Consider the following 17738-nt stretch of genomic DNA (forward strand, 5'->3'; position numbering starts at 1 on the left):
GATGGCCAAGATTTGGCTGTCGTTGACCGTCAATGACGACCAGATTGGTGAATTACCAGCCAGTTCCGATCGTTTGTAGACAGTTGTGAGAGATTCCGACTACCAACGACGGTGGTTGTCAAAATCTGACAAGTATGGGTGGGTGGGGATGTTTTTGTTAATTTTTAAACTTTTTTTCTAGGGGGATTTAATGAAATTAATAAACTTAAGGGGTCTAAAGGTAATTAAAAAATATACTAATATTTCTCAAATAACAAAACAAACAAGTATTTTAGGAATAAGATTGGAAATATGGGTAGAAATAATAAAACAAACAGAGCCTTAATCATATGGGATCCAAAATACGAGCACCTAAACTCTTAAAACTAACCTTCAATTTCTTGATGCAAACGCCATTTTTTGTTTTTGTATTTTTGTCTTTTTGTTTTGAATCATGATGAACCAAACTTCCACTTTATTTGAAATTTGGACTAAATTGTGGACCTTCCCAGGCTGGACTTACGGCTCAAATAGGGTTAGGGTTAGGTTTTTCAAAGAAATCTCCATGAACCAACTAAGAATTCATAAAAGGAGAAAAATCTAGTTGTAAGTATATGTATATTTCGGCTATATAACACCAAATTTAGATTTAAATAAAAGGCAGAATGTTAAGATGATATAATACAACAAGTAATGATGTTCCCTGAAAAATTAAAAGACGCATGCATGCTTGGTTTTATTAAGATAAAAAAGGGAATTACTTTGACGATATTTGAACATGGTGCTTGGTGGTATATAAAGTTTACAAAAGGAAAAAACTTTAAAAAAGGAAATATTAGAGAGAAAAAAGTTGTCTTGTTTTTCTTAGCATTTGACTATCACAGTTGTTGTTGATTAAATATATTTCAACTCTTAACACTGAATTTCTTCAGTTTCACATCAGTAGTATAGCTAGTGTCGATTGTGTTTTCTGGGACCCAATTCCGCCATTTAAACACCATTAAAGATCCTCATGTTCTCTTTTCTTCAGCATCGATCCTCTCCATCCATTGTCTTGTCTTTGTTGTAATTATTATCTTAATCATCTATCAATACCTCCTCCTCCTCTATCATCATCATCTCTCCAATTAGAAACTACAACAAGACTATTAATTATAAAATATAAATAGAAAAAACATGATTAAATGAGATGTACTTGGCTTCACTAACATCAAAAAAGTAAAGCAAAACGTAACATAAAGCTTAAGTTAAAGTGAAACAAAGAATCTTGCTAAAAGTAAGTAATGGAGTGTAGTAGCAGACACTAATGAATTGTGGTTACTTTTTGACCAATCAATAAAATATTTTTCGCTGTATATAAAACCAAAGAGGTCAATGAGGGAAACCATGAATTGTTTTTAGCTTAAAAAGTTTGGATCCTATGTGAATTTTCTTACTTTTCTTTTTTCTTTTAAACAGACCTCCCATTTAACTTCATTTTCCCTCATTCAAACTTAACCCATCCGTTAATCATAATAAGATCATCATTACAGAATTAAGGACATGCTATGCATATGCATGTAAACTGTCAAATAATGTATCAGATCCAGGGGGTTTACATTACATAGAGCTTATCAGCAAAACATTCAGTTCTCCAGTAAAATATACAGATATAGTTGATGAGAGATCGATGCATCTGATTCTCATGTTAAACATAATTAATTTCACTTTAATATGTAGATAGATTCTTTAATTTAAGTAGGGTATTGTTTCATGTCTGTAGCCAGAAGGTTAGATTAATACTCAAAGATAGGGTTGAATATATCTATCTCTGTTTTTCTTTGTATGAACAAAAGATCCCATAGTGGTCCATCTATAAACCCCTTTAAAATGCTTTGCAGAGACGAGCAATATGCTAATTGTTTACAGTTATAAGTCAAATATTCCTTGGACCACTTGTAGTTCATCAAAAAAATAAGCAGTCTTGAACTATCGATAATTTTAACACATTCACAAAGATATATTTAATAAAGAGATCTAGAGAGAGAGAGAGAGAGAAGAAACATGAGCAACCATTTTTAAAGTAGCTTCAAATTAAACCATCACCGAAAAAAAAAGACACTGATAGATATCAGAGATGATATACAGAACTACATGCGTATACTTGATATTAGAAACCTCACAAAATGCTAAAAAATGAAGCCTTCATCCCAGCTAGCAGAAGAAAACCCTTAAATCTCTAAAATTAAGAAATAAATAGATTGTAGATAGGGAGCAAAAAGGAGACTGAATTCTTCGATGCCATAGCCATTGTCTAATTTCCATTCCATGTTGGACTGCAGTGGCTGAAAATTTGAAGTTAGTCAGTCTTACATGAAAGAAATTAATATTGTAAATTATTAAGGAAATAATATTAATTAATTAGAAAACCCTTACTCGAAAATTTAAGGACAATATGATTAATACGAAAACTTATTGCCAGAATCCCTAGGAGCATTGCATCTGAAACATTCCATACGACTAGCAAAGTTGTGGTCATTGCAACCAGACCTGTCCAATTCAATCAAGCTTATCAACAGAATAGTATTTGAAATCACAGTGCATCGCATGCACGGACTCGTACACATATAATATATCTATAAAGAGAGAGATGTGAAATTTATGTTTGCACTAGACGTTTCAAAAGGAAAAATGTAACGAGCAAATTAAATTAATGAACCTGGTACAAATCCAGTCCCCAGATTTCCATCCAGAGCGACTAGAGCTCCACTGGCGAAGCCAAAACTACTTCTCATTCGAGGCATGTCACCCTCAACTAATCCACCAGAGTCATCTTTGGAAGCGCCAAACTTGAAGCAGCTGGAGCGGCTAGCGAAGTTATGGGCTCCACAGTTGCCAACGGTGCAGTACCAGTCACCAGGCCTAACATCAGGACCAGTACTGAATCCAAAAGATGAGCTACTACCTCTCCCACCAAAACTTCCGTAATCACCAGGTCTTGGTCTCCACACCGTGGCATGAGTCCCTTCTTTGGAAGTTCAAGTGGTTGCATGATCTGCAATTCCAGTTCCTGGCCTACTCATGATCTGATCATCAACTCACCCCACAGACAAGGAGAGTTATTAAATGAAATAAAAATAAATAAGTGCCGTAACATATAACATAATTGATAACTTTACATGCATAGAGTAGTTGCAGAAATATATAGGAAATGAAGAAGAGAAGAGGAAAAGCATGAAAATTAAAATAGATGTGGTGTGTAAGCTCTCACCTCAACCAAACAGAGAGTTGAAAAGGAGTGTTTAGGAAGAGAACAAGAGAGATTTGTGATTTTGGATTGGGGGTTAAGGTGGTTTATATACTTGTTATAAGACCTCGAGAATCGGAGCAGATTGAGGTTGCCAGAGGGAGGCTTACATTTTCTTTTTCGTAGTCTTCACTTTCGCTCCTTGAACAATGGAATCACACAACACAACAAACTAAAATTTAAAGAAGAAATAAATTTTGAATTTGGATTTAAAAGATACTATTAAAGCCAATACATTACACCCTCTTTTGAGGCTTCAGTTCTAAAGGTGGCAACTGCTTAAACAATATGCCCACAACACAAATTGCATATCCAAGTTCCAAAAATGCCCACATAATAGCTTCTTGCATTGTAAAAGCACAACTTAATTAATTTGAAAAAAACTATATAGAATTCGATCCTCTGTCCATCAAATTTGAGATATTTCTAACAATCTCTCCAGAGAAATTAAGAATTATATATCATGAAAACTCTAAAAGGTTGATTTGACATGAAAAAAGTTTGCTTATTCTTTGAGTTCTTAGTTTCAAACTTTCAGACCTCCTACCACAATAACATTGTGATTTATCGATCCTTTAAACTTGTATGATGTTTAATAGATATCGGAGATTAATGGAGTACGTATAATGGCTTAAAAAACCCGATTACCAAAAAAAAAGATCTATATCATAGAAGTATGACAATTATATTCAGGCCCTCAATTTCTGTGGTTGTCTACTGAATTTGGTTCATGCAATAGTAGAAGTATGGCCTAAATGTTTCTTTATGAGTTGGGATAGGATGATGAGGAACAAAGTTCACCTATATGTCTCAACAGACAAAATGAATATTCTTCAAAGCAGAACAAAATAGATAAATAAATAAAAACCTTAGGGAAAAAGGACCCACGTCCCTATTCTATTTATATCTTAAGATATAACCAAGGACTTGTCATGTCTCCTCTCGCATTCCATACTTTGTAACTTTGAGATCCCACTTCCTCCACAGTCACTGTATGAGGGAAAATGGTGGTACTTTTCAAATTTGAATATTCTTCTATTTTTTCTTCGTACTTCAAACCCTAATTTTACAAAAAATAAGTCAAATGGGTTCTTATGAAACCCTAATTAATTAAATTTTCCAAGAGTTTGGACATCTTTTGCTAGACCATTAAATACCCTGATCGATCGTATGCTTGGTATCTCGGTCATATATCTTCGTCAGTAAAAATCATGGATTGCCTGTGTGTATATTATTATCTTAATTGGGGCCACTCGTGCATGTCAGATTTGGTAAATTTAGAGGGATATATTTGGTACTACTGAGCCTGAATCAACGTCGCGAAGGGTAAAGTAAAAGTTGTGCATGGCTACAACTAAGAACGTTGTTTAAATATTTATAAGAGTTACATTGTTGAAATTAATATTGAATTGAATGAGACGAGAAAATTAATATGATGATAATTATTTAAGAGAAGAGATATATATAGAGAGAGAGAGCTAGGGGAATTAAAGGAAATGGTAGTTAGAGTTCGTAAAGATAGTCGAAGCTGATGATGGAAGAGGATCGAAGTCTTGAGGTTCATCAAATTTGACCATCTTTTTCTTTTCTTTTCTCTTCACTACTGCAATGGCTTTTTCTCTGTCATTTTCTTTTTTCCCTTCTCGTCCTCTAGTTTTTTTTTTTTTCTTTCGAAATCTTGATCAATCTCTCTCTCTCTAGAGAGGAACAACTTGGAAAGACAGAAAAGGAAAAATAAAAATAAATAAAAACCCATAAGAGATGAGATGATCATCCACCAATTTCTTGGGGACTGGTAAAGAAGGCTGTAGCAAACTGTGAAAAAGCAAAAGGAAAGGGGGACTGATTCGATTCTCTTATTGGGAAATGCTTCCATGCATGACCATGACCAACCCAATACACCCTAACGTATACATATACACATCACTTTCTCTTCTCTTTCAACTTTAAACTCTCCTCACTCATCCCCCTCAACATTTACGTAATCCAACACACCTCATTTATCCCCCATTCATTCATTATTATACTCTCTGGTTTACTCTCTTTTCTTCCCTCTACAAAAAATCTCAATATATCAAGACATGGTAACGCACCCTTGCATGAAGAAGTAAAATATGTCTTTTGGATTATTTATACGTACGTGCTCTGAAAAATATATATAATTTTTTTATTTATATTTAATTTACAATTGTATATATTTATTTATGTACTGTATTATGTTTACGTAATGCGTGCTAGCAGGTTGCATGCACGTGAGGTTGCGTAGATAATAGTTACCACATTAATGAATAATGATAAAAGTTTTCCCTTTTCTTTTTACTTTTTAGTCATCCAATATCTTTCTCTTCTCATCGTGACTTCCCAAATGTCCTCCTCTCCTCTTCTTTCTTATTCACCATTTTCACTCATTTTTTTTTTTTACCTTCAATTCTACTATTTATTGTATAAATTTAACAAAGAACCCACTCTAGACCACCAAAATGTACTGGAAGACGAGAATAACTAAATGGCTTAACTCATGTTGTCGAACCACACCAATCGATCAAAAACTCACCTTGTCTTCTTCAACCTCTTAAATTTTATCCATATTCACCATTTATTCTCATTCTCTTAACTTTTCCACCCTAAAAAATAATTTTCACACTTCTTTTCAATCTATACAACTTAATACGGGCTTATATTGTCAACCATATTATGCCAACTCTCTCTCTCTCTCTCTCTCTCTCTCTCTCTCTCTCTCTCTATATATATATATATATATATATATATATATGCATGTTGCTAATATGAAGTTATAAAGGGGTATTTTACTGAGTAACTTGGTACGAGAATGTGTAAGTTATAGAGTTAAATATTGGATATAACAAAATAATGGGGAAGATGAGTTGAGTTTAAGAGGTTGAAGAAGAAAGGTTTAAATTAAAAAAGAACAATTAAGTATGAAGAAAAATTATGACCACCTGGCAAACCCCGGCTTAATCACACTGCAGGAACATTATAAAATTTCTTCCAAACCCTTGTCAATATTTTGTTATACAGTAATATATATAGAGATATTACAAGATAAAGACACCACAACATGTATATATTTACCAATTGGATGATCCATTTCAGGAAGATGAGATTGAACTAGAATAAGAAATAATTACCCTACAAAATAGAATGATATAGCTGTAATGCTCCCCTAGATTAGATGCAAACTCATGATTAGACCTGAATTAATGATCAGTTAATTACTCTGAAAGATTACACTATAACGTCACTTTTAAACTCTAAATCATACGAGCAATGCCACACTTACAACTGAGTCGTACAACTAGATAAAAAAAAAAGGACATAGCAATAGTTATTTTACGTAAATTTTACGTAAATTTTGTGTAATTTTTGTTTAGTTGTATAACTTAGTTGTAAGTAAAACATTATTGAAATCTTAAACCTTAAAAACCAATTACGAGATTAATTATATTGCATAATAATTCGCATACATGTTAAACAGTAGAAAATTAAAGACCACAAAAATATTTATATGAAGAATCCAAAATAAACCCTAAGCCAGTCTTCACCTTTGTCACTCCATTAATAAATTTATAACAAAACATAATATATATTGCTGGGAATGGGACATTGCATGGTGATGGGTTAAATGTTCTGTCTGAGATTTGATGGGCTTCGGCCCATGGACCATAAGTCCAAAAAAGGCCTGACTAATTAAAAAGTTCCCGCTCGGATTTTGAATGCCCGCCCTCTTAGCCGCTACGTCTCTCTGCCACACGCATTTCACTTGTAATAAAGATAAAAATTTTAATTAAAGAAAAAAACAAATTAAGATTTTTTTTTTTCATCATTTTCAACTCTCAGTTTTCAGAAGATTAGGCAGCCAGTGGGCGAGGAAGAAAATGCAGAGACTGACCTCAACGATTAGTGTCTCTTCTTCTCATTATGGATTCTCCTGAGCCAACTGCCAAAACTACCACCGCCGCCTCTGCCTCTGCCTCCGCCTCCGCCTCCGGCGCCACCTTAGCTACTCCATCATCAGCTTCTCCAGTTCAAGTAACTACACATTACTTACAATTTAATTTTATTTGCTGGTCTTGTTTTATTTTTTTTATAGATTTTTACCAGCATTTGCAGTTTTTGTGGATCTCATTCTATTGTGACATTTTTGGTATGTTGTGTGTCAGATGGGTGGGAAATTTCGTTACTTAGTTGGCTTCGTTCTAGTATTAATTTAGGTTTTAAAAGTGTTTTCATTGCTTAATTGTGTTGGTGTGATTGGGCTTTTGTGGATGTATATTATCTAGATAGTTGTGAAAGTTTTTTTTTTTTATTGAGTAACCGGTGACACAATTTTGAAGTTAATTGATGTGGTAAATGCATAATATAGATTCATTTTCATTAAATTTTGTTGTTGCAATAAGATTAAAGTGGGTTTACTAGCTCTTTTACTGATGTTTATAGTTTACTAGGGCATGGCTTCAAAAAGGATAATCCCATTTACTTAATTTATTGGTGTAACTTGTATGTCTTAACTACATCTTTTGCAATTCTAGGTCTATGTTTCTTTCTTTGTTTATTGGTTTTTGCATATGCAGTGATTGATTGCTTATAATAACTGAAGGATACAAAGATTTTTGAGTTCATTTAATTTTTATCCATAATGCGTAGTCCATTGACAAATGAAGTCGCTTATTAAGTAAAACAAGTGTAGGAGTATCTACTGGAGTTAAATCCCTTTGCTTGTTTGGAACCTATACCAGACACTGAAGGTTTTTGATATTGTTTTCTTTAGTAGTTCTTAACCCATGCAGTTTTTTGTACAAGTCTGAGTATTGTGTTTCATTTACTTTGTGATCCACTAGGGGAAGTTAACTAATGGTGTTCCCTTATTATTTCAGGAATCTCCTTTCTCTAATTTCCTTAGCAACCTATCCCCTATAGGGCCTGTCAAAGCACCCCATGTATTACAAGGGTTCTTGGGACTTAATTCTCCTCCACTTGTATTCACTTCTCCACGCATAAATGCACTCCGAGAAACAAGTTTCTTTAAAAGGTTTGAGAAAACTTTAATTTCAGATTGTTTTCAAATTGATATCAACTGTAACTTGAACATTGGATGTGACACTTCATGTTTGTTATCAGGTCTCCGTGTCCTCAGTTGCCCAGTGCAGAAGTGCCCCAACATGATGATGGAGCCAGAAAGTCTGCTGATGGTCCTGGTGATCTGGAGAAATCAGATTTGTTATTGCATGGTGGGTTGACTGCCGTCACTCATAAAGACAGTGATATAAAGTACTCAGTGCAAGTACAACCCAGCAGCCCCGCAGGGTGTGTGGATGAATACTTGGCTGATCATGTGGAGGTTGATGGTGCAAACTCTACTTCTGTAGCTCAAAATTCGAAACAGTCTTCCAATGTGGTTCAGTTGTCACAAAGTGGTACAAGCGACTCAAAGAAGACCATGTTAGAATTTGATGACCAAACTTATATGAAGATGAAAGTGGTTGTACCTGAGGCTATGCCTGGGGAAACTGAACAAAACATTCAAGGAAAAACCACATTTGATTGTGAGCCAAACAAGATTAAAGATGAGAAAACATGTGGAGAATGGAGATCTAATGAAGGCTCAAATATTGAGTCTAACTTGTCTTTGGACCATGCTTCCAGTAAGCAACAATACGAAGGCTCAAATGCTCAGGTAACCACTTATTTTGCATTCTCAATTTTAGTTAGGATGGGATCCATTATTTTGAATTCTTAATTTTAGTTAGGGGCCCATCTTGATGCATAGGAGAAAAAATATTCTACTCCTAGGATATTTTCCTTTTTACCTTGCAGAATGACGTGAGTGCCCATGGGGATGAATCTAATTGGCCCCCTCAATTGCTGCCTGGACAATTGCAGATTGTTCAGACATATGAGCATTCTGAAGAAAATGCCGGAGCAATCCCGTGTGCACTCGTTGATAGTACAACAAATGATCCTGAGGTATGAATAACCAATCTCAAATTTTTCTGATAAATTCTAATGTCATTTCTCTATAGCTAGTTTTGCAGATTTCTTTAATTTTTTATTTTTAAAACTTAGGAATAGTCTATTGTTGTATTTTGATGTTTTTCCTTGTGGATGGGATGCCTTTTTCACTCTAAGCTTTATATATGGCCCAACATAAAGTTGTATAGGGTGGAGGGAAGAACTTTTAGTCCGCTGTTCGGAAAAGTGGCAGTTGTTCTTTATGTCAAATATTCCATGGTGAATTTCATCATTTCATAATTCTATCGAGAGATGCCTGTGCTAATTACGCTTGATCTTTATTTGTTTTTTGGTTCTAGAATTCATTAACTGCAATGCTTTTATGGCATGGCATTTTTATCTGCTAGTTAGACAAAAATGTTCCCAAATTTTTATATATGGCAATAACATAACCTGAACCTTTTTTTATTTTTTGTTATCAAATCCTACTTTATATTCTTTGCTATAAAATAATTGCCACAGTCAATGTAGGCCAGTCAAAACCAACGTGGCATGAGTAGGCGTTGCCTACAATTTGAAGAAGCTCAACCTAAAGCTATTGTGAAAAGCACAAATCCTTCGGATCAGGCAAATGATGTAACTGATTCAAGATCACCTGCTACCCCCCCAGAATCGGAGAGCTTGGACTCGTCTTACTTGGATTTAAGTGCAACTTTCAGCAAGAGGCAGCTGGTTAACTTGCCCCAACCAGTGACTCCCCTGTTTCCTCCTCGTCATACTGGAAAGTCTCCCTTAACTATTTCTAAGCCATCAGGCATTGGCCTGCATCTAAACAGCATTGTCAATGCTTTGCCTAAGGGTCATGCTGCAACAGTTGGTGTAAAATTAACTACTGCTGAATATGGGATGCTTGAAACTAAGACTTCAATTGCTGTGAGTTCTATGACTTCTGAATCATTTGACAACATGCCTTTGCATATTTTGCCTCCGATTGAACATCATGCAACTCCTCATGCTAAAAGAAAGTATAACTCAGAGCATACTGACAGTTTTGAGGAGTTCAATCAAACAAGCCCGAAAAAGAAAAGGCAAGTTTGTATGTGATCTTTCCTGATTCGATTCCATATTTTTGATACTTTTCCCGAGCACTCAAGTTTGTACAATTTCTTCAGGAAGAAACCATTAGGCACCATAGATGGTGAAGGTTGCAAACGTTGCAATTGTAAGAAGACGAAATGCTTGAAACTGTAAGTTATATTATTTTTTTTGTGTAAAAGTCACACTTCCATACCCCATATAATTCCCATATATGTTTCTTTTAAACCTTTGTTTTTTATTTTATTGTCAAACAGTTACTGTGATTGTTTTGCTGCTGGAATCTATTGTGCTGAACCTTGTGCCTGCCAAGGGTGCTTTAACAGACCAGAGTATGAAGATACTGTTCTTGAGACAAGGCAACAAATTGAATCCCGTAATCCACTAGCTTTTGCTCCCAAGGTTGTGCAGCATGCTACTGAATTTCCGGTAAGCCATGGGGCACTGAAACCTCCAAGTTCAATCTCTTAAGAATTTTTCTTCTTGATTCTCTTTTCTTTGGTTTGGCAATTTCGTAATGGTACACCCTCCACAGGATGATGGAAACCGAATGACACCAGCCTCAGCTAGGCACAAAAGAGGCTGCAATTGCAAAAAGTCAATGTGTCTGAAGAAATATTGTGAATGTTATCAGGTGAAACTTTTTCTCTGTGCCACATTTCATATAATTAATTTGTCTCTCAATTACTGGCTATATATTAAATATGCTGATCTTCCATTTTCTGGTTTATTTTGAATAGGCTAATGTTGGATGCTCAAGTGGATGTCGATGTGAGGGTTGTAAAAATGTCTATGGAAGGAAGGAAGGTGAGAAATCACGCTCGAACTTTTAGCTCTCAATTCTGTATGCCATCATGATGAATCATGCCATGTGTCGAATTAGTAATTGTCATCACAGTGCAGGGAAAGAATAATTAATGGTTTCCTAGTCACTTGCTAATCTCCATTGATAATATTTTGAACTGACATTTTAAGGGTTAAAGCTTTGCCTCGTAGGGCTCCTTTTCTCTGTTGGTTAAGGGTTCATTTTTTTATTGCAATTTTGAAGCTGATATATCCTAGGTAACTTTTGGTTTTGGGTACTCAATTTACTATAAAATATCACTCTTGTTTTGAATATATGCATTTTTTCAATTTCTACATTCTATCTTCCTAACAATACAGCCTAACATATATGCACACACACACTACAATTACATATATACCCTTGACTACATATATACATAGTTTCCAATACTCCCCCTCAAGTTGGAGCATATATATCTATCATGCCCAGCTTGTTACAAATATATGTTATCTTTTTACCAACTAGAGACTTCGTAAAGATGTTAGCTAGTTGTTCCCCTGTTCTAACATGATTAGTAGTAATTAGCTTTTATTCAAGTTTCTCTCACACAAAGTGACAATCCACTTCTATATGCTTAGTCTGCTCTTGAAAGATTGGATTGTTTGTTATATGTATGACTGCTTGGTTGTCACACTACAAGTCTATAATCCTTGGATCATCAAACCCAATTTCTCTAAGACGATGTCTTGTCCATATAAGCACACAAGTTATTTGTGTCATAGCTCGATACTCATACTCTGTACTTGATCTAGCTACAATTGGTTGTTTCTTACTTTTCCAAGAAATAAGATTTTCTCCAACAAAAACACAAAACTCAGTCACAGACCGTCTATCCACAGAAGATCCTGCCCAATCTACATTTGAAAATCCTTTTACCTTATCATGACCATGATCACTATAAAGAATCTCATGTCCAGGGACTCCTTTTAGATACTTCAAAATATGGTGGACCGCATCCCAATGAGATATCCTAGGAGATGACATAAATTGACTCACCACACTCACTGGAAAAACAATATCTGGACAGGTTACTGTAAGATAGTTCAACTTTCCAACTATCCGTCTGTATTTCTTTGGATCACCAAACATCTGTCAATCCTTAGCATTCAATCTCACATTAGGAACCATATGAGTGTCACAAGGCTTAGCCTAAATTAGACTTATTTCGATCAACAAATCTAACACATATTTGCGTTGAGAGAGGAAAATCCCTTTCTTATTTAAAGAAACCTCGACTCCCAAAAAATACTTTAGAGTGCTCAAATCTTTTGTGTGAAATTTGGAAGCCAAAAAGTTTTTCAAACTCTGAATGCCAACATCATCACTGCCAGTGATTATAATGTCATCAACATAAACAACCAAAAGAATGATGCCAAAACTAGATTGCTTATAAACGACAGAATGATCATAAGCACTTCTATGTAAACCAAACTAAGTCACCATTTTGTTGAACCTCCCAAACCAAGCCCGTGGAGATTGTTTTAAGCCATATAAAAATTTCTTCAATTTGCATACCTTTCTTGACTCCTCTTGAGTAACAAACCTTAGAGGTTATTCCATGTAAACCTTTTCAAGAAGATTACCATGTAAAAATGCATTTTTTATGTCAAGTTGGTAAAGAGGCCAACTATATGAAGTTGTAAGTGAGATGAATTGCCGGACAGAGGTCATTTTAGCTATTGGGGAGAATGTCTCAAAGTAATCAATATCATACGTCTGGGCATAATCTTTAGCAACCAACCTAGCCATAGACCCATTAGGATTAGGCCTTCATTACGAAAACTCATTTGCACCCAATGGCCTTTTTATTTTTGGGTAAGTCCATTGGAACCCATGTATCATTATGTTCTAGAGCCAACATCTCTTCTTCTATTGCCTTTTGCCACCCATCATGAGTAATTGCTTCAAACACAAAGCTGGGAACAAACAGAATCTAAAGAGACAATAAAAGACTTGGAAGACGAAGACAAAGAGTGATAGAAAACAAATGAGGAGATAAGATAGGTATAAGAGCGCTTATCTTTACGAAGAGCAATGGAAATATCTAGGTAAGAAGCAGGAGGAATCGGATTTGAGGACGAGGCAGTCGATAAAGGCAGTGGATCATATGTTGATGCAAGTGCCTCATGGTGTCGTTGAACCTTGTGAGAGTATACCTGGGTGATAAGAGGACAAGATGGTAGAGGACCATGATAGGTAATGTTGTAAACAAGAAAATCATCAGGGGGGCTTCAAGAGAAGTAGATGGAATGGAGGACTCAACATATAGAGTGGTTTCAAAAAAGAAACATCAGCTGAGACAAGGTGCTTACCTAGGATAAGAGAAGCAATGATAACCCTTCTAATATTAGGAATAAACCAAGAATATAAACTTAGGGATTTGGGTTCTAATTTAGAGACATGGGGTCTAACATCTTGAACAAAACATGTGCACCGAAACACTTTAGGAGGAAGGGAGAATAAAGGTTGAGATGGAAAAATGATGGAGTACGGGATTTGACCACCCAAAACAAAGGAAGGGATGTTATTGATCAAGTGACATGCAGTAGAGATAACATTTACCCAAAACTCTGTAGAGACTTTCATGTGAAAGAGGAGAGTACGAGCGACTTCTAATAAATGACGATTTTTTCATTCAACAATCCTATTTTGTTGAGGTGTATATACATATGATGATTAATGAATAATACCTCTAGTAGACAAAAAGGTGGAGAAAGGTGCAAAAAAGTATTTTTTGGTATTATCACTTTTGAAAATTTTAATAGATGAAGTAAATTGATTTTGTATTTAAGCATAAAAGGTACAAAGTATAGAGAATAATTCAAAACGATTTTTCCTAAAGTACAACCAAGTTACACGTGAAAAATATCCACAAAAGTAACAAAGTATCGATAACCAAACAATATAGGGCAAAGACCCCAAACATCAGAGAGTATAACATCAAAAGGGGCTATAACTCTTTTGTTTATCCCAAGGGCTATAGGACACTTGATGGTGTTTTCCAAACTGACACGCCTCTGACTCAAGTGTGACGTTGACCTTACACTAGGACATAAGTTTTTCTAAATGGGAAGGAGGGATGACCAAGGTGACCATGTAATATGAATAGAGATGAATCACTGGTACACGCAACAGATTGAAGAATTGGAGTGGAGACATCATCGAGCATATACAGGCCACCTTATACACAACCCCTACCAATAATTTGCCTCGTCCTAAGATCTTGAAACATACAATGAGTAGGAAAAAAATAAACATCACAGTTGAATGCATTAGTAATTTGACTAACAGATAATTGGTTAAAGGGAAAGTGAGGAAGACACAAAACAGAGAAAAGAGACATAGATTTAGTGAGATTAGCGGTACCACATCCAATAATAAGTACAGTAGATCCGTTAGCTAAGGTAACATAAGACAAACCGAAAGGTGTAAATGAAGAGAGAATACCTGTATCGCTCGTCATATGGTGAGTAGCACCAGAATCAATGACCCAGTTACTACTAGAAGTGGACAAACAGGTTCTAGGATTACCTAACTGGGTTAATGTAGTGGTAGTCAATGGGATGGGTGACTGAGAGCTAGAATTCTGAGTGAGACGAGCATATTCAGTTGCAGAGATAGTAATCTGTGATGGGGTGCGTAAGAGACCATCTTGAGTTGCAACATGAGCAAACTTCTGAGTGCCTTGCATATTTGAGGGCTTGCCATGGAGCTTCCAACAATTTTTTTTTTACGTGGCCCTTAGCACCACAGTGAAAGCAAGTACAAGGGTCATTACCACAATTGCTCTCGGTATCACAACTTGCCCCTTTGTTGTCTTTGCCATCATTAGGTTTCATGCTAGCTAGGGCCATATGATCTACATTAGGATCTTTAAGAGTTTCTTTGTCTTTAGAAACTCTTCGATCTTCTCCCTTACTAACTTTGAGAAGTCGAGCAAAGACATCCATAAGAGAGCGAAGTGTCTCGCCGGTAGGAAGCTGTGTACAAGCTATCTCATATTTTGGCCTTAACCCAGCCAGAAAACATTGCACTACCACTTGTCCTTCTTATGCTTGCATAATCTTTACATCATTAGGGACAAGAAACATAGCCTTTTTTTTTCTTCCAAGGCTTGTTTTATCTTCGTATAACATTCGAGCAACATCTTCTCTTGCATATTTGCTCGATAGATCTTTAATAACAATTCATGGGCATGAGACAAGTCTTGTTTACTAGCATACTGTCAAACAGTTATCGTCGGAGGAAACAGATGATGTGACTAGTCATTATAATTGTAGTGTGTGTATATAATAGAACTTGGAGGAAGTTGAGGGATTGCGTCGTTAGAAAATTAAGATGAACAGAGAGGAACGAGAGGAGAGATCGCCAGAATGAGCAGAAGAAAGGGACAAGTTAATTGGAACAGAACCAACATTTGTTGGAAAGGTAGAGGCCGAGAGCAAAAGTCACCGGAAAGAGAGAAACCAAGAGCAGATGTCGTCGGAGATTGCAAAGGAGGCCGAGGGTTCGTCAGAAAGGTTTAGATGTTGCCGGAAAGAGAGAAACCATGGACAGAAGGTTCGTCTGAATCGTCGGCCGCCGGAAAACAGAAACACAAAAATGGGTTCTAGGGTTTAGTCCTGCCCTGATACCATGTTTTGAATATTTGCATTTTTTCAATTTCTATATTCTATCTTCTCAACAGTACAGCCTAACATATATACCCTTGACTACGTATATACATAGTTTCCAACAACTCTCAGCATCCTTGCATGAGTATAAAAATGAAAAATCAGTCACTCTTAACAATAGAACGATGCACATCTATGTCATCTTTATTCTTGTTCATACAGATTATGTTGAAAATGAAGAAATGGTGAGCAACAGGTTGAGCAAAGACAGATCAGAAGGAACATTTGAGGACAGGCTAGAAACAATAACAAACAAGAATGATTTCTTACATTCTGAGTTGTATGATTCCCGCAACCTGACGCCATTGACCCCGTCATTCGATTGCTCAGAGTAAGGTTTCTTTGATCATAATTTTTTTTTTTTTTTTTATTTATTAAATTTTGGCTGGAAGGTTGAGATAATTAAATTCAACTTGAACAAAGCTGATAAAATCCTTGTACTTTATTTAGCCATGGAAAGGATGCACCAAAATCTCGAATTCTCTTTGGAAAATGCATTCCATCACCCGAGTCTGATCTTACCATATTGTCATCTTATACAAGAACACTGAGATCTCTGGAAAAATCAGATTTTAATGACATGCTTCTTGAAACAAGTAAAGAAGTACTGGATGTAGGTGCTTGTGGTCAGAGAATGGATTACAACAGCACAGACATGACAGACCAGTTCTCTTCAAGATGTGACACGCTAGCTGATTTTCGCAATCTCACTCCGCTGGATTTTCCTTCAACAGCCATGGCCTCCTCAACTTCATGCAAGGTATCTGACTGGACAAATGCTTCAAGACTCCAATTATGCCCCAAAAGTGGTAGCCTCTCATCAGGTAGTTCCCTTCGTTGGCGTAGTTCACCTATTACCCCACTGACTCAGTCAGATGGGACCAAGAATCACCAGGAGCTTGACTCTGACAACAGGCTTTGTGACATTCTGGAAGATGATACACCTGACATTTTGAAAGATGCATCTACTCCCATTAAATCGGTTAAAGTAAGTTCCCCTAGTCGCAAGCGAGTTTCACCTCCTCACACTCGTGGGCATGAGCTTAGGTCAAGCTCTTCAGGAGCCTTGAAAAGTGGCCGCAAGTTCATATTAAAGGCAGTGCCATCTTTTCCACCTCTCACCCCTTGCATTGATTCCAAAGGAAGCACCAATCAGAACAAAAGTGATTTTCAGGAAAAGAAGAAATAGCAACAAACGATTGATGCCCCGGCCATGTGAGGTAAGTCAATAAACTTTAACATGCCAATTCATTATACAGTCATATACTAATTGTTTAATGCTAATATTTGTTTATTTCTGGCTTCAGCAAACTCTTTCTAGGTGACAGTGGCGTTGGCTTGATCTTGAGCTCCAGAAGTTAAAATCTTTAGTTGAAGCTATTGTGCCAGGTTTGGATATGGAGACCTCTATTGACTTGGTACAATATTTTATGTGCGATTCCCTATCACAATCATCACGTATAGCTGTGCTGTATAGGTGCTAGAGTAGCCACGTGTTCAAAGGAGCAGGGCACAGTTCAATTATAGATACTTTTACTGCATCGCCAGTTGTAATATTGTCTTTCTATAATTCCCTTTATTTTGTCTTTGTTTAAATTTAAATGCCATTATTTCTTTGTTGAATTGGATTATATTGTTGTTAATTTCTGTTGCATATTTCATGGTTGGAGCAGACTATTCTGGGATATCCGATTCAACAGGGCAAAATAAAATCCACTTACTGAATCATGGTTGAAACAGTGTTGTCCTTTTTTTTTTTTTTTTTTTTTTTAGTCAATACTCAATATTTTATGTCTTTTATAATATAATTCAGTCTTCTTTGTTTGCCAAGATGTTGGCTATCAGATTTTACCATTTTGTCTTTGATTTTTTAGCTCTTCACCATTAC

General features: G+C 35.9%; 1 protein-coding gene and 1 pseudogene across 3 annotated transcripts; one reads left to right on the top strand and one right to left on the bottom strand.

Annotated features, from left to right (window-relative positions):
- Positions 1-2280: 2280 nt before the first annotated feature.
- On the bottom strand, positions 2281-3615 carry LOC116113128 (annotated as a pseudogene).
- Positions 3616-7148: 3533 nt separating this feature from the next.
- LOC116113015 (protein tesmin/TSO1-like CXC 2) lies at positions 7149-17586 on the top strand. Of its 3 annotated transcripts, none has more exons than XM_031399144.1 (12): positions 7149-7315; positions 8161-8315; positions 8405-8960; positions 9077-9250; positions 9767-10323; positions 10408-10482; positions 10588-10759; positions 10866-10964; positions 11071-11137; positions 16013-16181; positions 16301-17070; positions 17158-17586. In XM_031399144.1, the coding sequence occupies exons 1-11, from the start codon at positions 7205-7207 to the stop codon at positions 17037-17039; spliced, it is 2874 nt and encodes a 957-aa protein (XP_031255004.1). In that variant the 5' UTR covers positions 7149-7204; the 3' UTR covers positions 17040-17070; positions 17158-17586. The 3 variants fall into 3 exon arrangements, with proteins under 3 accessions (XP_031255004.1, XP_031255005.1, XP_031255007.1); XM_031399145.1 differs by having other exon boundaries at positions 9101-9250; XM_031399147.1 differs by having other exon boundaries at positions 9167-9250.
- Positions 17587-17738: the final 152 nt, after the last annotated feature.

The sequence above is a fragment of the Pistacia vera genome, unplaced genomic scaffold (assembly GCF_008641045.1).
Source record: "Pistacia vera cultivar Batoury unplaced genomic scaffold, PisVer_v2 Contig673, whole genome shotgun sequence".
Classification (NCBI taxonomy): domain Eukaryota; kingdom Viridiplantae; phylum Streptophyta; class Magnoliopsida; order Sapindales; family Anacardiaceae; genus Pistacia; species Pistacia vera.